This window comes from Cololabis saira, chromosome 21 (assembly GCF_033807715.1).
Source record: "Cololabis saira isolate AMF1-May2022 chromosome 21, fColSai1.1, whole genome shotgun sequence".
NCBI lineage: Eukaryota > Metazoa > Chordata > Actinopteri > Beloniformes > Belonidae > Cololabis > Cololabis saira.
The window spans coordinates 20,007,600-20,028,632 of NC_084607.1; the positions used below are offsets into that span (position 1 = coordinate 20,007,600).

At 39.0% G+C, this 21,033-nt stretch overlaps 3 protein-coding genes across 3 annotated transcripts; 2 read left to right on the forward strand and 1 right to left on the reverse strand.

Moving 5' to 3' along the window:
• The first annotated feature begins 5,705 nt into the window (after positions 1-5,705).
• slc25a17l (solute carrier family 25 member 17-like) lies at positions 5,706-10,509 on the forward strand. The gene is made up of 9 exons (XM_061711084.1): positions 5,706-5,969; positions 6,150-6,210; positions 7,747-7,813; positions 7,958-8,112; positions 8,312-8,428; positions 8,531-8,676; positions 9,027-9,122; positions 9,477-9,559; positions 9,649-10,509. Exons 1-9 carry the CDS (start codon positions 5,895-5,897, stop codon positions 9,794-9,796), a joined length of 948 nt encoding a protein of 315 aa, XP_061567068.1. The 5' UTR covers positions 5,706-5,894; the 3' UTR covers positions 9,797-10,509.
• A 1,130-nt stretch (positions 10,510-11,639) lies between these two features.
• dxo (decapping exoribonuclease) lies at positions 11,640-17,075 on the reverse strand. Its single transcript, XM_061711086.1, has 7 exons — positions 16,904-17,075; positions 15,028-15,493; positions 14,714-14,940; positions 13,341-13,560; positions 13,112-13,247; positions 12,845-12,939; positions 11,640-12,753 (listed from the first exon to the last, which is right to left on the reverse strand). Exons 2-7 carry the CDS (start codon positions 15,483-15,485, stop codon positions 12,618-12,620), a joined length of 1,272 nt encoding a protein of 423 aa, XP_061567070.1. The 5' UTR covers positions 15,486-15,493; positions 16,904-17,075; the 3' UTR covers positions 11,640-12,617.
• Positions 17,076-17,130: 55 nt separating this feature from the next.
• LOC133421834 (inactive serine/threonine-protein kinase 19-like) lies at positions 17,131-20,146 on the forward strand. The gene is made up of 7 exons (XM_061711613.1): positions 17,131-17,268; positions 17,430-17,525; positions 17,613-17,752; positions 17,832-18,067; positions 19,007-19,104; positions 19,206-19,353; positions 19,666-20,146. Exons 2-7 carry the CDS (start codon positions 17,432-17,434, stop codon positions 19,709-19,711), a joined length of 762 nt encoding a protein of 253 aa, XP_061567597.1. The 5' UTR covers positions 17,131-17,268; positions 17,430-17,431; the 3' UTR covers positions 19,712-20,146.
• Positions 20,147-21,033: the final 887 nt, after the last annotated feature.

Consider the following 21,033-nt stretch of genomic DNA (forward strand, 5'->3'; position numbering starts at 1 on the left):
CTGCAGGTGGTGTAAGCTCCGCCCACCGAAGTGTATACTTCACGATGATTGGCTGCAGGTGGTGTAAGCTCCGCCCACCGTCAGTGTATACTTCACGATGATTGGCTGCAGGTGGTGTCAGCTGTACGAAAAGCCCGCCTCTCGTCAACCGCCAACCACCAACAGAGTTGATCACAAACCACCAATCACAGTAGAGCTTCTCTCTGGCCTCCAAATGATCCAATACGGATCAAGATGTTTAACAAGCAGCTTTGCTTTGGCCCGCAATCTTCGACATTTGTTTTCAAGTGATGAGCCTCATTCTATAAGGCTCCTACATTACCACCTCAAATACCAGCAATATAAATAAAAAAAAACATTTGGGAAAGATGTTTGGAAATTATCCATATACTGAACCGGGCGAGCAGAGCAGAGGCACCAAATCAAATGACTAACTGGACCATATACTGTTATATTGTGTTCTTTTCTCTATACATTTGCTGGAAGAGGAGCAAGCAAGTACAGCAGTAACCAATGATATAGTAAAAATACATGAATATATATATATATAGCGCGTTTGAGTGATTGCCTTAACCTTAAATCTAACAGCCTACACATTGCCAGCCCATTTCATTAATGGCCCAACCTTCACATAAGCTCATTCAGTAGGCCGGTTTGATTGTTTAGTCATATGCTGTAATAGTTTTTCATGTAGTCCTCAGATAGGCCATACAGTGGCGTCAATTCAGTCGAAGCTAAGGTATGGCAAGGTTACGAGTCACAGAACTTAAGTATCAATCAACACGTCCAGCAAATACTCATCACAGAAGTCTGCTATGTACAGTAGCTTATCTGTGTGGTCAAAAACATTGGAACATTTTCAAATGCAGTCTCGCCAGGAATATTTGTCTTATTTCTAGTTAAAATGTCTCTTTTTTTGTCAAAAAAATCTCATTACACTTAAAACAGGAGTCATTACCAGAAAAATAACTTGTTATTTGACCATTTTCACCTGTTTCAAGTAAATTTTCACTTGAAAAAAGTAAAATCTGCCAGTGGGACAAGATTTATCTTCTCATGCAAGCAAAACAATCTTGTTCCATTGGCAGATTTTTCTACTTATTTTAAGTGAAAATCTACTTGAAACAGGTGAAAATGGTTGTTTTTGAGTCTAAGTCTAGTTTTTTTTTACTAAAAATTAGACATTTTAACATTTTGAGTGTTTTGATTTTTAAGAATTTGAGTTTTTGCAGTGTATAATAACTAGTGAAATCGATCATGTTGTTCTGATTTGCATTTGTAGTTATTCTATATGTATTAAGTAATAGAATAATCAATACAAAGAGACACAGAGTAATTCCATAAATGTATTTAAAAAAACAAACATTTACATTTTCCCTTGAAGCCAAGGTGTGGCGGCTGCCATACCTTGCCATACCCAATTGACGCCCCTGAGGCCATATATGATGGAAATGATGATAGTTAACATGTGGTGTTAATTGGCATGCGAGTTGCATTCTGGTTGGAGCATCAGTGTAGTATAGCGTTTGTAGACTCATGTCCATCTGTGGTGTTACTCTTAGTTGGTGGCTTGTCTTACATTTATTAGTAATATGAGTGTTGAGTATGTACTTCAGCAATACGTTCATGTGAATCTATGGTCTAACTATAGTAAGTTTCCTTTTTTTACCATAAAATGTGGGAAGAGGGGGGCACTTCAAGTGTGGTCACCCTGGGGAACCTGACTGAGTTCATCCAGGTCTGGGTGTAAATGTTTAGCCTCGCACAAAATCTGTGGATCTGTTTTCTAGAAACTGGATTTTATGAACTTCCTGTTATCAGTGAATGTAGTGTCGCCTACAGCAAAATATAGAATATTACAGCTACAGCAAATTCTGGATAAACACAGCAGTCAGAATAACCAGTTCAAGCGCCGTTACAAGCATTTTTATTATATATTAAAGGCAGGCAACAAAGACAGGTTGAAAATAGAAAAAGTCACTACAATCAGGTAGGGCTGTTCGATTAATCGATTTTAAATCGTAATCGCGATTATGTAATTAGAACGATGTTAAAACGTGAAAATCGTAAAATCGATTTTTCAAAAAAAAAAAACATTTTTAATTTTTTTCAATTTTTTTTTTTACCTTGTCTGCACACATATTAATGATTGATACCATATTAATGATTGATGGAAATACCTCTCAATACCTGCGACAAGTGCCCCATCAGAGAGGCTCTTTAGTGTAGGAGGGGGCGTTGTAACATGCCACCGGGCATCCCTCAAGTCAGATGCGATAGACCGGCTCGTGTTCCTTGCAAAAAACTTGCAAATGTGAATAGCAAATGTAATGACTGACATTACACACCTCTACCTCCTTCATGGGTTGCATTATTATTTAGCATGCAAAGACCCAGTTTAGTTTAATTAGAAAATGTCTTGTTTTATTTAATTGGAAATATAACTTACTGTATGTTTGCAAGTGCTGATTTGCTAATTTTTTTTTTCAGAGATAAAACTTTATATTTTATTATATTTTTTAAAACTTTTTTCAACTTATTTTACAGAGTTTTGCACTTTATTCATTCATTTTTGGTTTAATAAGAGCAAAGTTTGCACTTAAAGCCCAATGGGGCAAATGTTCAATAAAAAAACAGCATATTTGAAATCATTTCTTTGCCTTTTGTCAATTCACAAAATAATCGTAATCGTAATCGAAAATCGAATTTTGAGAGAAAAAAAATCGAGATTTTATTTTTGGGCAAAATCGAACAGCTCTACAATCAGGATATACCCCCACTCACCAGGCCTAAGGTGACCACTCCCAACTGTCACCACACACACCCACACGTTAATTCCTTTAAAAAGGTTTTAAAAAAAAAAATAGAATTAGGCAGTAGTAGTAAACAATAAACCAAAATCTAATGGATAATAATCGGGGCTTGACTGGAATAAAAGATAAAAAGAAATTAGTTGGAACAGTGTAACCCATTTCAGAATCACATTATTTGACTTAAGTGTATGTCTCAAATACCTAAATAAAACTTTTTTGTTCAGGAAAGCTTTCCCTGGTCTTTTATAAATGTTTTTATTATTTTTATGCTTTTTTACTTCTGGTCTTTTATGTGTCTTGATTTTATTCCCCTTTTTTATGTTAGCACTTTGAGATTATTTCATGAAAAGTGCTCTACAAATAAACATTTATTAAATACCTCAAACTAAAATATACATTCACGTAGCCCAGGCAACCATAGGGATGTGTCTTCTGGAAACCGCTCACGCCCATCAGTCGCTACACATAAGAACAATCATCTGCCATTTTACATGTGCAGTCTAACATCCCATGGCATCTACAAGGAAATAGATTTGCAACCCCAATTCTCCAGATTCTTTGTTGAGTTAGCAATTTCACTTAGTTCAGGCAGCTTAGCAATTCAAATCAAACAATAAACACAGCAAACAAAAGACCACAAGAAACTAACATTAATATAAAGCTGACTTACCTAAGGTACTTTAAATTACCACGACTGCATGTTTGAGGAGGGGCTTTTCAGCTTTTCTTGAATCTGTAAATGCCTCAAACAAGGGGTACAAACAAAGAGGAGAAAGAGGCCTTTTCTCACCTCAGCACCTCCCACTAACACACCTGCTCTTACTTTCCCTAATCCACTAGGATCTCCTCCCACCTACCACGCTAATAATGCACTTCAGGGTACAGAGAAACTAGGAAAACTATAGTGTACACTACAGCATGACACATAACTTTGATAAGAACTGAAAACTGAAGTTCAAGCATAAATCTGTTCAGCTGGGATTGGAACTGGGACTCTTCTTGCTCTGAGGTGGCAAACTTTCTAAATAAATGTTAAAATATTGTCACTATATCAGTGTAAACATTGTCCATACATTTCATATGAACTGGATGTTGTTTTGATGAAAAATAATCAAATTTTTGATATATTTCATTATTATGCCTTACTTTTTTGCGTTATAGAAACAATTTACCATATAAAGCAAAAACTTTATTTTCAAAATGTATAATTATTTGAGCAATAAGTAATTATAAAGTACATTTTTTTTGTATAATATAAAAAAGTTAATGCAGTAGAGGAACAAAGGTATTTTGAATTAATGTTTTATTTAATGTACAATAATGTTATCAGTAGTCAAGAATTTTGATAAAATATACAACCAAATCAATCTCAGTTCCTGTTTTATTGTTTCTGCTAAATAATTGGTTAGATATAACATGTCCTCAACAATAACATATCTTATTTGCATCTACAAATGTAATTAACCTGAAAAATTAGGTAAACTCACTACCAGATAAATAGTTTCCATCAAAAAAAGGTTTAAACTGAGAAGGAGGGATTCAGGAAACTTTTGGATTATGAACACTCTAGGTCAGGGATCACCAATCCTGGTCCTCGAGGACAGTTTTCTCTGCTTTAACACACCTGATTCTAATTAATCATCATCAGCTTGTCATTGAGGTCTGCACAATTCTCTTAACAACAGTCACTTTTACCACGGTGCAATGAAGCAGCAAAACATGTAAAACATGCAGGACACCGCCCTCGAGGACCAGCATTGGTGACCCCTGCTCTAGGTGGTCCAAAAAAAACCAACAACTTCTTTGTGTGTGTGTGTGTGTGTGTATTTATTTAGGCAGGGCAAGGCAAGTTTATTTGTATAGCACAATTCAACACAAGGTAGTTCAAAGCGATTTACATCAACATTAAACGCAGCAAGACACAAACAGTAAATAACAAATAAAATTATAAGAAAAAAGGTAAAATAATAAAAAGCACAAGTTGTTAAAAAGTAAGGGCAGTAGAGTACAGCAGGTAAGAATTTAATTTAAGAGTACGCTTCAGTAAACAGTAATGTTTTTAGGCCTGATTTAAAGGAGCTGACAGTTGGAGCAGACCTCAGGTCTACAGGAAGTTTGTTCCACCGGTGAGGAGCAGAATAACTGAACGCTGCCTCACCTTGCTTGGTTCTGGTTCTTGGGACACACAACAAACCAGATCCAGATGAACCTCAGGGGTCTGGGAGCTTCATAGGGAACTAACAGATCAACCATGTATTTTGGTCCAAGACCATTCACTGCTTTGTAGACCAGCAGTAAAAGCTAGACAAACATACACATTTAAAAGTTGCAATACTTACCATACCATATAATTTAGTGTGTTTTATGAATTAGAATACAGTATTAATTAGTATTAATAATGCAATACCAATGGGCGAGTGCATGATGATTTCTTTTCATTATTTATGTATATTTTGCTGCTATTGCCACTTTTTCTGAATGTGCAGATCAGTCAACCAAAGATAGTCCTGCTAAAAAATCTTGATTAGACCCAGTTTACAATCTTGCAACTCTTAACAAATGGATTAATATTTGTGCTTCTGGGTCCCCCAGGTGGTTGATGATTGAAATAGTACCAATTCATGCTGAAAAAGCTCTGAAAAAAATGCTCTTAATGCAAATGTTTGCAGTGTTAACAGCATCTATCATTTCGATTTCATGACCAGAGTAATAAAACCGGTGTAAAAATGTACCGTATGTTTTTGTAAGGGAGTGGGTAAACTTCACCTTTTCACCTCTGGGTGGCGGCAGAAATCCAAGGCAGCCTGTTGAACAAATCCCATGAAGAAGAAGCTGTCAACCGGGGCGCTGCTGGCTCAACCAATCAGAGGACAGGACAGTGAGCCACGTGACACAATTCCTCTCACAACACAATTCACTTTCTTTCTCCGAAAACCTTCACTTGCAGCAACACCATGAAGTTGTAGTGGTGCACCTTTTTTCCTCATTCCCCGACTAGATCCACCGTTTGACACCGCTGTTAACCCCACCGGTCGCCCAGCGGTTACTTTCCGGGTTGTTTGACTGCAAGATCTCACGAAGATGGCAGAAAACAGTGGCTTGGCTGGCGGCCTTCTGGGTTACGAGACCCTGGTTCACGCCGTGGCAGGTGCGATGGTGAGCAGAGTAGCAGCAGAAACACTAAACTACTGGTTTGATCTAAATGTTTTTGAGTTTGACGTTTGAATTAACATTATCATTGCGAATGATTTACCGTGAAAAGATCCTGGAGTGACAGGAGCACTTTGTCACCTTGGTGTGGTTGTGAGCTGGTTGTAACCTCTGGCTTTCTTGCAGGGGAGTGCGACAGCCATGTCCGTCTTCTTTCCTTTAGACACGGCCAAAAGCAGATTGCAGGGTGAGTAGGAAGTGTTGTGCTGATTATCCTGCTTTGAACAGCCAAAACTGATGTGAAGCTTTACTGTATTACATAACAACAACTCCAAAGTACAAGAACACCTGGAGCATACAGTCTGAAGCCAGGCCTCTCTTCAAATGTATGGAGATGTACTGGAGGCATTTTAGTACCCCACGTCCACAAAAATAATTGTAAGGACCTGGGGCCGGATTCACCAATATGTTCTTAAGAACGATCTTAGGAAATATCTTAAGATCTAAAATTAAGAAGTTCTTAAGTGCAATTCCTCAATATTTTCTCAAGAACCGTCTTAAGAACTGTCATTTCTTAGGAATTTCTTATTTTTATTCTTATTTTTTCTACTTAAAAACTTCTTAAAATATGTCATTGCATTGCACGCGCCAACTAGGAATGGGCGATATTTTACCGTTCACGATAAACCACCAAAAAAATTCCTCACGATAAGAATTTGTCATGTCGCGGTAAAAATGATAAATTCCCGTTGATGATGTTTTTGTGTAAAGCTGATTTTTGGAAGGAAGGAAGGAAGGAAGAAAACAAGGAAAGAAGGAAGGAAGGGAGAAAAGAGGAAGGGAAGAAGGAAGGAAGGGAGAAAAGAGGAAGGGAAGAAGGAAGGAGAGAGCAGGAGGAAAGAAGGAAGGAAGGGGAAAAAGAAGGAAGGAAGGAAGGAAGGAAAGGGGAGAAGGAAGGGAGAAAACAAGGAAAGGGATAAATGCCAGAAATAATCGTGATACATTTTTTTTAGTCCATACCGCCCATCCGTAGCGCCAACAAACAACATTTATACAGGTAGTTTGCGTCTTAACCGTCAGTCACTCACTAAACATGGAGAAGGAGAAAAAGAGATGCAGGAACTTTTTAAGGCAGGAGCTTGAGGTTATGGTGGATGAGATTAATGTGTAGAAAAAGGTGATATTAGAGGCTTACCTTTTCACAGAAGACATTTTAAGACAGGTCAAGGTTGTCTTAAAGTTAAGAAAAAAGTCAACAAATTTTTATTTCACTTTTATTTCAAGAATACCATTTATTCTTAAGTTTTTTCTTAAGAAGAAAGTTGAGAAAATACTTAAGAACTTTTTTGGAGAATATGACTTCTTCTCTTTTTTTCTTCTTAAGACTGAATTTAAGAAAAAAAGGACACTTAAGAAGATTTTTTTTCTTAAGAATGTTTTGTGAATCCGGCCCCTGGTCTTGGATGATAGATTTTCTTTTTATGTATTAAGTTCCTCTTGGCCCTCTTTTGAATAACCTGTCCTTTTAAAAAAACAACAACCCTTAAATAATCAGTCACCGTCAAACAAATAATAATTTGTTTGACAACTCCAGCCTAAAAGGCCTGTTACACATACACATAACTGAAATAACCTACTACCACCTGCGAATGGTACTTGTGTCCAGGGAGCGGATTTTCATGTGTAAAATAGTTTCTCTGCAACAGTGTTGTAGTCCAGAGGACTTAAGCCCAGTGTTTTGCCACTTTGTGTGTTTTATGTTTTGTCTTTTTTTCTGTTCCAGTGGATGAGGGACGAAAATCACACTCAACCCCAGTCATTCTCTTAGAGATAGCAAAAGAAGAAGGCGTGTAAGTTTCATTTTTGGGACGTAATACCACAGTGCCTGTATGATGAAACGTCATTAATTGTTGGGATTTTTAAAATCACATTTAAAGGCATCTTAATTGAACATTTTTGACCCAAATGACTTTCTACCATTGTCTCTCTCCCAGTCTGTCTCTGTACAGAGGTTGGTTCCCAGTCATCTCCAGCCTGTTCTGCTCCAATTTTGTTTACTTCTACACCTTTAATGCACTGAAAAAGGTGGCAGCATCTGGAGCCGGCAAGCCCAGACCTGGCAAAGACCTGCTGATGGGGATTGTAGCAGGTAAAGGCACCTTGTAAAAATGATCAATCACAAAAGATGAGGATGGTGAATGAAGGGCTCATAGGTGTCCTAAGGAGTTCTCATTTTACATCTGAAATTAAATCGTAAATAAATTATGATGAGTCAAGAACCATCTCCAGCAAATCCTCCAATCAGATGTGCAGAAGGAAAATAATGTAGAAATGTATTTCCCATGCAGGGGCTGTGAATGTGATCCTGACCACTCCCATGTGGGTGGTCAACACTCGCCTGAAGCTCCAGGGGGTGAAGTTCAGAAATGAAGACCTCCATCAGACGCGGTATCGAGGCATATTTGGTGTGTGGTTTATATTTGATCTAAAGGTCAGCACTACAGATGTGCCTTTTTTGTGTTACCGTACAGATTTTAAAAATCGCTGCCTCTTCTTTCCCATTTCAGATGCCTTCTCACAGATCATTGCCAACGAGGGGGTGGGAACTCTGTGGAGCAGCACTCTGCCGTCTCTCATCCTCGTCCTCAACCCGGCTGTGCAGTTCATGTTTTACGAAGCCATGAAGAGGAAGGCGGGCAAGGGAGGGAGGAAGGTGAGGGCATGCAGAAGAGGGTCTGTTGAGCCAAAAGTTGCTGGAACCTTTTCCAGGAACTACAGTCTTGAGATTGTAGTTTGGAGCTCCCAGTGTAAGGGTTTCTGCCCTTTAAACATATCTGAATGCTTATCTGATACTACACAAAATAGGCTGAAACTGGGGAGGATGAGGAGTATCTAGAAAACCTCAGAGATGTTCATGATAAATTAATAAAAGCTTGTTGAATGACCAGTGTATTTGTGTGTAACAGGTTTTGATGTGATTTTTGAAATTCATTGCATCAAGATTACATTTCTGTAACTTTAATGGTGAAGATGCTGCTACATTGTTATTTCTTCTTTCCAAAGATATCCTCAGCGGAGATCTTTCTCATTGGAGCAGTGGCCAAGGCCATCGCTACCACGGCAACATACCCTCTACAGACAGTTCAAGCCATCCTCAGGGTGAATATTTTATCTAACTTCTTGTTTGATTTTATGTAAATTCTTGTTTGTTCTGAGGTTTTATTACTTAAAATCAGCTACTGTTAAAATATGTGCAAAATAAGTTTTAGATTCTTGCATTAATAGCAAATCTAGTTAAAGAAATAAAACTAATATTGAAAATGGATCAGCTTATAAGAAGTTAATGTGTAACAAAGGGTTAATACATCTTATTGGCCAGTGCCAAAAACATTAGTTTGTCATGTATTAATATTAAAAAACACCAAGAAGCCAGCTTCTTTTATTTGTTTTTTCTTTGATTATTGATGCTGAATTATTAGAAATGCTTTAATTGTCGGTGTGCCTCTTTTCCAGTTCGGCCAGTACAAGGGTGACGGCAGGGGTAGCGTATTGGGGAGCCTCTCAAGCATTTTCTCTCTCTTCATGGACAGGATCAAGTGAGTAAACGTTCCCAGAAACACAATGTTGCAGAGAGCGGGCGTCCTGATCCTCATTATCATACATTTGTTGTTGTTTTTTTTAACAGGAAGCACGGCATTCTTGGTTTGTACAAGGGTCTGGAAGCCAAGCTGCTGCAGACTGTGCTGACTGCCGCCCTCATGTTTGTCATTTATGAGAAGATCACTGCTGCTACCTTCAAAGTCATGGGTCTGAACAAGAAACTGAAGCACTGAGAGCAGCTACTTGACTGCAGCGCAGCATTAGTGCACCGGTACGTCAGTAGGTTTAATCAGTGCCTTCTGATCACGTGTGTACAATTATTACTGCTAGGAGCTATTTCAATCTTATGCAGATTTTATTCGGAGGTGGTGCCTTTACCGTCGCAGATTTTTAGGCTCACTCTCACTGATGACCAGAGTTCAAGGTCTTAGTCTTTGCAGACAGGATCTTGTTTTTCCCCTTTCGGTCTGCTGCATTCATAAACTCATCTGAGCAGTTGATAGACTACAGAGCTAACGTGGCATCAAAGAAGACTCATATTTAATTTACTTGAAAGATTTAATTTGCACTCGCTTAGAAAAAATCCAAAGGCTTTCCGTGCACGAATGACAACTTTGTCGGTCGTACGACACCAGGGGCAGGTAGTTAAGAATTGCCTTAAGCTGTGCATTTGGGTCGCTCCTTTTGTACACTTCTATTAAGTGTTGATTTAAACACATTTGAGCTCCTGCAAGACGGAAATGAAATGACAGTGAGATAAAGACTAATTTGCAATCTGTGCTTGTCATTGCCACACACAGACATATCGGTACTAAATCTTGACATGTTTTTCTAACTCTGATCCTGATTTACAAGTTTAAATGTTCTAAATATACAGTTGGCGTTTATAACCCTGTTTACGATGAGTGGTTCGGTCCGGGCCGGTGTGGATTTCAAGTGTTAGAATGGTCCAGCCAGCGTTCCCACTGCAAGTCAGACCACCACGCGGGGGTTTGGGGTTTAGACCAAATGTCTAGCATGTCGTCATACTAGTGTGACTGCAACAAACGTGATGATACAAACAACAATGGAGGTTATCCAGCAGGTCATCTTTACTCTCCTTGGCTGCTGGTTCTTCTGTACAAGACATGCCACGTTCTATGAGAGAAGGTTGTGAGCAGCAAAGAGAAGAAAACTTGACGTTTTTCTGTCCGCCAATCAACAGATTGTATCACGTGACACCAGTAATAACCACTTTATTCGTCACTATACATGGAAACACACTGAAAAGTGTCCTCTGCTTTTTTTAACCCATCACTAGTTAGGCTAGTAGCAGTGGGCTGCCTTTATTCTGATGCCCGGGGAGCAATTAGGGTTAAGGGCCTTGCTCAGACCCAAGCCCACCTCTGTAACCACTAGACTACCACTCCCCCAGTAGCTCCGCCCTGACCGTACCACTAATGGCCCTTTCGCACTAGTACCGCCTTAGCCCGGCTCGGCTCGGCTCCACCCGTTTTGTCCCTGTTTGTTTTTCCACAGCCAGGTGAGAAGTGGGCAGGTTGGGGTGAAGCGGCTGTGACGTACTCGATTGCGTAACACCTTTGTTCGTGTCGGCGCAGATGAGAAATCAGCTGGAGCCGCGAGCGGCTGAGAGTAAAACAGCCCGTCTACATCCCTTTTTTAATTTTCTCGTCAGCCACCAGGTTTATGAACATCTGCACCTCAGAGTTGGATCACCAAACAGACGTTTTGCGCTTTATAATAAAATCGCCGCGAGCCGCCAGTCGCCCTCGCGCTGACTCCCGCTTCCTGATTCAAACGTCTGCCGCCCCCCCCGACCAATCAGAGGCGTGGAGGGTGGTGACGGCCCCGCCCCCGACCAATCAGCTGCCTGTAATGTGATGACGTCGGAAATAGTCCCGGCTCAGCCCGGATAGAACCTCGCCAGAATGGTTACAGAAAAAGTATCGGCTTGGAGCGACTCTACCCGTCTCAGCCCCTAGTGCAGAAGCGCAAGACGGGGCTGTGGCGGGTAGAACCGAGCTGAGGCGGGACTAGTGCGAAAGGGCCATAACACTACAACCGATGGACCTGTAACAAAAGGGGGCCCAGAAACAGTTTGGTTGTATGGGACCTTTTATAATGGGAACACACAAAATAGCGTAACGGACCCTACTGGCCCGGACCGAACCGCTCAGTGTTCATATGGGGCTTATGTGAACTAAGAATGATTCAAATAGAAAAGATTGAAATGTCAAGTTTTGTGAGTTGATTACACAAACACTGCAGACAACTGGGATGCACTGAGTTTTATTTTTATTCGTGTAATGGTCAGTATGCTGTATGTAAATGTTGTCATGCAGGTTTCTTCCATTATTTACAGTTTATTGGTGCTGCATTTGTGAGCAGTAGTTTTTATCTGTATGATCTCTGTTTTGGTGAATGAAACTGGGTCCTGCCCTTATCCTAAAGTTGTTTCTCTCTGTTGCTGTTAAACTGCTGGCTGTTCAGTCTGGTGGAGTATGAGCACTTTATTTCTTCAGGTATAAGGGCATTCTGAGAGCGCAGACTGCAGACAAGCCCGACACCCTGCTGTTGTAGTACAAGCAAATCTGCTACTAAAGTTAAAACAAAAAATGAAAAACCTCACCAGACTGAACTCCTTTGCCTTTAAACTGCTCAGTTGGGAAACTGGTGGACCTTTTGCCATTCATCTCAAAATAGTAAAAGCAGTGATGCATTTGGAAAATAAGACTTTAGCCACAGGAATCAATAACTGTCTTATTTTACTCAAAATGTACTTGACATGTTTACATGAGAATACTTTTTAACTGCTTATCTAATGATATCTTGATTTTTATCTTCACTTATTTACATAAGGATTGTTTTAATAAAGAAAATACATTTCCAAGAACAATATTAAAATTCCTTGTATTTGTTTTATTCATGGTCCATTCATGCCGTATAAAAAGTAAAAGGAAAAAAAGAAGCTAAAATATCATGCAGTATTGGGTGGTTGATTGGTCATTCAAAGTCTTTGTTTTGGTGTTTGATAAAAAAAAAACCTCACTCCCTTCAGGAGTGAGGGTGCTGGGAGTCTTTGCTGGTCATCTTCTCGATGTACCAGTTTGGCAGAAAGGAGTACTGGGAATCCCTGTGGACAGAGTAGTTCACATCTTTGCGGGGTTCCCAGGAGAACAGGTACACCACTCTGAAACAGACGCATTACCAAACACACACATCAACGTGTGGTCATGTCGACCTGAAAAATGTGAGAAAAATTCAGTTTATTGTTGACTCACCTGTGACTGTCTTCTGTAACTACGCTCTTCACAAAAGACAGAAACTCGCTGCAGAAGTTCATACAAACTGTTGGCTTCCAGCAGTTGTATTCATTCTGTACAAAAAAAGACACAAAACTGAATCAATGTGCAAACTTACCGTCACACTAATGTTCTAGTTTTACATTTCCTAATGTATAATTTTTAACTAGAGCAAATATTGGGTTTCCAGTACCAAAATGCTAGTTTTTGACTAGTAATTTACTGTTAGAAATGACTCAATTTTACCTTGATGAGATGAGAAATTTTGGAGACATGAAAGGTTTCCACGGATACAACAACGCCATTGTGATCTTTGAAACCTGCCACAATGCGGGGGACTCCAGGGAGAAAAGACTGGGCCCACCATTTGAGCAGTTTGAACCTAATGAGCCAACAAAAAAAAAAAAAAAACTTTTCAGAATCTTTGCAAATAGGATGAGAAAAAGTTAATGAGCTATTTTACTGAACCATCCACCTGTGGAAGTTGCTGCGCTGCTTGGGTGTGCAGATTTCTGCAGAGGTCTTCAACTCCACATAACAAGCAGGAGGAGGTGGCGCACTGGGATCTTTATCCCGACAATCCACCTCCCCGGAGAACAAGAGTTTGTGATCTGCAAGTCGAGTCTGAACCACAGTGCAGAAGGCCTCGTTGGTGTTAACCACTCCGCTGGGGTCAGGTGAACTGTGGGTGTTCTCTGCAGGTGATGACAATGGTTAGGTGTTACCACTTGTGTGATCTTTCTATAACCGAGCATTAATTTAAACATTCGAAGACACTACCAGCTTACATTTTCAGATAACGCAACACTTTTTTTTTTTAGGTCTGTGAACCATTCAGATGTACAGGATTTAGTGATGTCACATATCCGGAACAGAGAATTAAGAGTTTCTTAGTCCGTGCAGATCATTAGCCTCGTCATGAAACGATGTTACGTAATGTGGTGGATTAAAATTCCCGAATCATTTTTTTGTGATTTTACTGTACATTGAGAAACAAAAGTTTTTTTTGCCTTTCACAGAGAAAGTAGCCTGGTCAGTCATTAGTCCTGCTTTACAGAAATGTACAATAACCATTCACTTTGAGAAAATTCTAACTTGTGAAATGAGTCTGGTAATCCTCTCATTCCCAGCCATTTCCATCAGTACAGACGGTTCCAAACCATCGCTACGGGGAAGAGGTGGGATTTGTGTGATGTCTCGAGACAGGAATACCCAAGGACCACCATTTGAAATGATCAATATGGCAGCAGAATTGCTAATAATGCCTTGGATCAACAGGTTTTTACTGCAAAACTGACAATCTTACAAATGTTTCAATTCAATTCAAAATACTTTAATTCCAGAAGGGAAATTGACCATTGCACACTATTTTGGATGTCTGTGGTTAATACTTGTGTGGTTGTAGCTCCGTTTATGTAACATGCCTTATGTCCCTGGTTTGTACCCTATCCAATGGCATCCAGAGGCAGTTTCTCCTGCGTTCTTTGGCACTTACTTTGGCCCTTACTTTGGAAATCAAATTCAAATCCAGATTAAACCATACTAACTCTTTGTATCAAACGAGGAAAAGAATTAGAATGACTGGACAGGCTATAGTGAGCCCTCCTTCCGTGATTATTCCTGTCCCGGACTCTGATTGGTAGGGGCGGCAGGACTTCATCGCTTTCCATTCAGCACACTGTGCATAAGTCCAGTCTGATAATATTAGAAAATAATACCCACCCAGATGAAACATTACAGAGGATTTGATGTTAAGAAACACATTTTATTTTAATTTGGGACTAATGATAAACAAAGGTTTGAAGAGAAACAAAACGTTCATAAATAAAGTTTGGAGTACCCATCTACCTGCACATATGTACTGCTCAAACTTGTATCCCCAGTACATCATCTCATGGAGCCTCGCAGGTCGGTTCTCTCGTTCCAAGCGAGCAGCTTCTGTTTCCACCTCACTGATGTAAATTGTGCCATTGAACTTGGTGACTGCAAGCGACCAACCATCCCTCGTTTCATAAGGAGTGGTCAGCAGCTTGGTCAGATGACCACGCCATGTCACAAAATCAGCATCCAAGGCACTGGGAAGAGCAGAGGTTGATCAAGGACCACTCGTCCTGCAGGTGCAGTTGGTATAAAAGCAGAAGTAAATGAAGAGATAATCTCACCATGATGAACTTGTAGTTGCTCTTGACTTAAGCTTGGATCTATTAGCTACAATCCATCGGAGAATGTGGTCCAGCTTCTCCTTCACGCTTTCGTCCCTCTTTGTGAAGCGGTCCTTGTACCCATCTCTCAGGTCAAAATTAGGGTTTCTTTCAGGCTCCACGTAGTATCTCATCTGTCTGCTGTCATTGAAAAATCTACGCTGAGTGTCAAGGGAGAAACCTCCAACTTCCACAGGCTGTCTGTACAACGGAAAGTCCTTCTCATAAAGCTCCTTTCTGGTGCTCAGACCATGAAAGGTCAGTGGCGCCGGTGTTGGCACGGACAGATCCTGATGGTGGTTTGTTCGTCTGATGCGTTCACCGTTAGAGTGATGTCCTTCCCTTTCTCGTCTGTATGGGGACTGACGGGGATGATGCTGGTAACTGGAGACGGGGTTGCTGGATCTGTGGTGGTCCATTCCTAAAGCTGAACAAAGCAATGATACGAACTGATAATGCTGGAGAATCAGATGTTCATTCACATTCACAAGTCAGTCACCTCTTTTTTTTTAGCATAGTGGTTCACCTTTTTCATCAAAAACAAGCCAATCCTTCTTTTTTTTTTTAATCATCTTTTTTCTCCTAATCAGAGATGGCACAGATCAAGAGGCCTTAATATCGGTTTGAAGTCTTTTTGTCACTTTGTCTTTATTGGATTTTCAGGTTATTGCAACTGCACATTTTTACCAGATTACAAAGATCATCTGTATATTCACTGTGCAATAGAATAAGCAAAGGTCTGCATCCTTGTGCTTTCTCTAGATAAAATGTCCACTTTTGCCAACTCTTCCCAAATAACCCTTCCCTCAAACCCAGGATATGGGTCAGTCTGTCCATCGTCCATATTTCTTTCATAATACCCAGCCACTGTTTTAGAGTAGGAGATTCAGGTTTATACCAGCTTCTAGTAATGGTTTTCCTAGTATAAGGAGAGTCTTAACCAACCAGCGATCCTCTGCCTGCACTACCGTTGTAATGGGACACAAGTATAAGACAGTACATGTCAATGGAATCTCTTATCAAAGTACTTTTGTCAAAACTGAATATACATATTTCTAGAAAGATTTCACTTTTTCACAATTCCAAAAAATATGTGCACGATGTGCATTTAATGAACCACTTTGTCTCCAGCAAGGATGAGATGTTGATGATTAATAAGCGTTATAAAATACTGAATTAAATGTTTCCAATTAAACACCCTCCATTGGTGTGAGCTTGTGGAGTTACAGGACTGTCTCAGAAAATTAGAATATTGTGATTTTTATAATGCAATTACAAAAACAAAAATGTCATACATTCTGGATTCATTACAAATCAACTGAAATATTGCAAGCCTTTTATTATTTTAATATTGCTGATCATGGCTTACAGCTTAAGAAAACTCAAATATCCTATCTCAAAAAATTTGAATATTCTGGGAATCTTAATCTTAAACTGTAAGCCATAATCAACAATGTTAAAATAATAAAAGGCTTGCAATATTTCAGTTGATTTGTAATGAATCCAAAATGTATGACATTTTTGTTTCTTTAATTGCATTACAGAAAATGAAGAACTTTATCACAATATTCTAATTTCCTGAGACAGTCCTGTATGTTGGAATTGCTTTATTTGTTTTATATAGTCAATGAAATAAGTCACTACATGTATGAATGTATCACAATCAGCGCTTCATTACGCACACTTTCATACTGTCAAAATGTAAATGTATATATATTGCTTAACACCCTATGTATGTATCAGTTAATATCTATTTTATATATCTATTGTACTTACATATTTAAAGGAATGTACTTTAAGAATCCATGAACTATGTTAATATTAAATCAAAACCTACCTCTTCGGCAGGATTCACAGCAAAATATAATAAACGGTCGATCACAGTAGGTGGAAAAAGGCTGTGAACATTATATCATATGAAGTTTCTTCAAGTTACCAGAAAAAATAGAAATAAAAGTGAGTAGAAATGAACGTGTTTTCTTAGCAAAACAGCTAACTAGCGTCATATCCCTGACGCCACATCCGTGTGTAGTGTCGCCGTCCCGCCGCTAGGGGGCAGCGGCAGCGACGCCCGCTTCAAATAACCGTTTGAAGAAGAAGACGTTTTAAAGTTGTTCTTTTGCAGCAAAGGTTGAAACAGTCAGTACCGGTTTGGAGAAAACTATGTGAAAACTAAATACTTTTATTCCCATTGACGATCAGGTAACGTTTTTAAATAAAGTGATCAAACAACTGGAACTAGCATTAGCTATTATCATTAAATAAAACTCAGCAGAAACTGCTAGCTCGTTGTTTCTGTATTAAACTGCCTGCGTGGCTGTGTTTCTTCTGCTTGGATTCATCTGCTGGCATTTGTTTTTCAGGGATGAACAGGAAACGGGGTCTGATTTCAGACGTTTTCAAAGTGAAGAAAAGGAGAAATGGACCAGAGAAATTCGGAGCAGTTCATGATAGAGATGGTAGTTGGGCTCCTAAAAGAAATAATTTAGGTCACAGTTGAAATCAGAGAGTATAAACTCTTGTCATCTTGTCATCTTTTTTCCAAGGACCAGCTGACATTAAATCCACCCTGGAGTACCTCATGACTCTCTTCCCTAGAAAGCTCTTCAACGATGACTTGCCTCAGATTGTGCTGAAGCATCAGCTGTACTGCACACATGACAAGACTTTGGTAGACAAGGAAGTGGTGAGTGTTACAGTGTTGTCTGTCTAACTAACAGTTTCTCTGGATCTGAATGTTAAATTCAACCCACTGTGGTACACAGAATAAACTGCGTGAGCACGGAGAGCTGCTCATGTTCCAGCTCGGGTTTGATTCAGAAGCTTTCGGGTTGGTTTTTACTTCAAACTACAAGGCCAAAGTTCTGGCAGGAGAGGAGGGGAAAGCAACACGAGCAACAGTGGAAAAGTTCTTGGAGAAAGTAGTGTCTTCCTGCACAGACCTGAGCTTCAGCAAAGACCAGATGCTGAGCAAGTTTCTCTTCACAGACACAGAAATAACGTGAGATAGAACCCTTTACATCTCTGTTAAATACTGAAGCACATATTTATTTGAATGTAAGGAGCTTTTAAAAAAAAAAAATTATATATATATAATTTTTTTTTTAAAAGCTCCATATATATAATATATACAGAGGTGGACAGAGTACTCGACCCCAGTACTTGAGTAAGAGTACAAATACTACTGGTCAAAATTTACTCCGTTACAAGTAAAAGTAGCTCAGTCAAAATATTACTCGAGTAAGAGTAGAAAAGTACTTGCTTTTAAAGGTACTTAAGTATCCAAAAGTAAATCCTTTTAAATTTACTTTAAGTAAAAGTAAGAGTAAGTTACTATATTTTTTCTAAATTAATTTAAGGATCTTTTAACTCTTGTTTCTGAGAATTAACTCTTTGAAACCAGCTGCACTGATGTGCTGCTTTGAGAACCACAATGTTATATAAAACCTGCAGAAATACCAAAAACAAATCAAATGAATGCAACAACAAACAAACGCAGGCTACTTTGGCGGTATCGTTTTGAGGAGGCTTGACGTATTTCCGTTTTACGTACATCCCAGTGGAGAGCGTGCACTGTGATAGGTCTCCTCCTTTGACAAAAACAGCTTGTGTCCAATAGGATTTTAGGGAAGAAGAAAAAAGAGCAGACCTGAAAGTAACGAGTACTTTTCAGCCTTCCTAGAAATTTACTGGAGTAAAAGTAAAAATATTTGTCTTGGAAATGTATTCAAGTAAGAGTACCAAAGAAATCTAATACTCAAGTAAAGTACAAATCCTCTGGATATGTACTTAAGTACAGTACTCAAGTAAATTTACTCCGCTACTGTCCACCACTGTATATATATATATATATATATATATGTGTATATGTGTAGTTAAATTCTGACACTATGTGCTTTCCTCAGAAGATCAGGATGTGGTTTATTCCTTCAACATTTAGGCAGCTGGTGAAGTCGGGCGTCCTGACTGTGAGGGATGCAGGCAGCTGGTGGCTTTCCATTCCCAACTCTGGCAAATTCACTAAATACTTTATACAAGGTGAGTGTTCAGTGGTTTGCCTTTGTTCCCTTTTACATTTCTAGCAGTGTCTTGTTATATGGAGTTTTAGTTTTTAATCGTGAGACAACTTTTCCTGTTAGGCCGTAAAGCAGTGCTTGGCATGGTGAAGAAGGCCAAATATGGTGAAGTCTTAAAGGAAGACATAGAGCAGCGGCAGACAACTTCACAAGTGAAATTCCACATGAAGTACCATATTCATGACATAATTGGGGCAGAGCTGGTTGAAAGGTAAGGCAAAACATATCTAAATTCATTTTGTGATAAATAAAAAGGACATTTGTGATAATCTCCACCGACGGGCTGTGAGTTCCTGTTACTTACTTTGACAGCACTTGTTTAGACTTGACTCGGCTTTGAAAAAAGAACTTGTGGTTGTTCTAAAAAAAAAAAAAGCCAGTAAGATCTCTATTGATCTGTTGTTCCTATTAAACTAAAACACCATTAAAGATCCTGATCCATAATAGCTATTACAGACCAATCCTACCTTTTGATGTGCCTTACTAAATATTTATTTATTTATTTTTCCTTCTCTCTTTCCAGCATACCTACTACTTCAGGGACACTGTTGAGATTTGTGGATTCCTGAGTTGCTATGAGGCTCACATACACTAGTGAGAAGATGAGAAGTACATAAAATGAACAAAAGCTGTGGAAAATAATTGAGATTGAGTTCATTAATTTATTTCAGATGTAGAGTCTGTGCCAAATGTATCATCAACCCGTAGTGGGTTGATTAGTTGTCAATTTTGTTGACATGACCTTTGTCAGGTTGTTGTAATAAAAAAATACTTAAACGTCTTTCTTTGAGTAAAATGTGAGATTTTACTCGTATGTGCCCAAAATTGATGGCAAGTAGGAGTCAGAGGCTCAAGATAAGGAGGATCAGATACTTTTGTCAAATATGTTTCTGACAGTAAATGAGCTGCATGTCTTTTATCATGCTTCCACTTGACTGCTTCTGTTTGGGTACTGAGTCATAGCAGAGGGCTCTTGAATGACGAGGGGAAAGATATGAGGTGGATCTTGGTTGTTGAAAATGATTTATGTACAAAACAATAAAAACTTTTTGCCCTGGTTCTTGACTTAGTGAAATTCCACTCTGAGGTTTAATTTCCTCTTATTTTTGTTTCTAATTAAAAATTGATGGGTGGTTACCTCTTAACGGCTTAGCTCTACCGGTGCTACGTACAACTATGTTCATGATTACAGTCATCACAAATATGCAGAGACAGGATTCCTGATGTCGTCATTCAGCAATTACAAAAATAACAGGATGCGGAAGTCTAGTTGTCTTCAAATATGTATCACTCATGTGTCTTAGTGACTGAATTTTGGGATATTCCGTTCCATCTGGATTCAGTGGAGTTTTTAAATTGAATGATTCCAGATACGGTAAGTTCAAACAAGGCTTGCTCTGAACATCAATCAAGTATGGCTATTTTAACAACAAAACTAAGATTTAATTATTTGCTGTGAAATTGGCATATAAATGTGATTAATCTGTGGCAGACTCCACCAGTTACCAGAAGTCATACATAATTTACAGTTTAATTTTATTCAATTTATACCTCCATTTCAGTGTTCTGGCACCGCAGCAGCAAAACAATCCTCTCCTGCTTTAACAAGTTGATTCAGCTAGCTGCTCTTGCAGTTTGTGCTGCTCCTGCTACATTGTCAGAAGTGACCCAAGTGCTAAACTTTGTCATAGTTCCAACATAAACTAAACATTTAAAAAAAATCTAAATGAAACATTTAATCATTGACGATTTAAGTCATTGCTGAGTTGAAGTTAAAATTGATAAATATCACTGCAGACGCACGCAGGTTTGGTTGAAAGCTAAGGGAGGAAGTTTCTGATAATTCAAATTAGTCATCATATACGGAAAAAAAAAAAATCCCCATAATCTA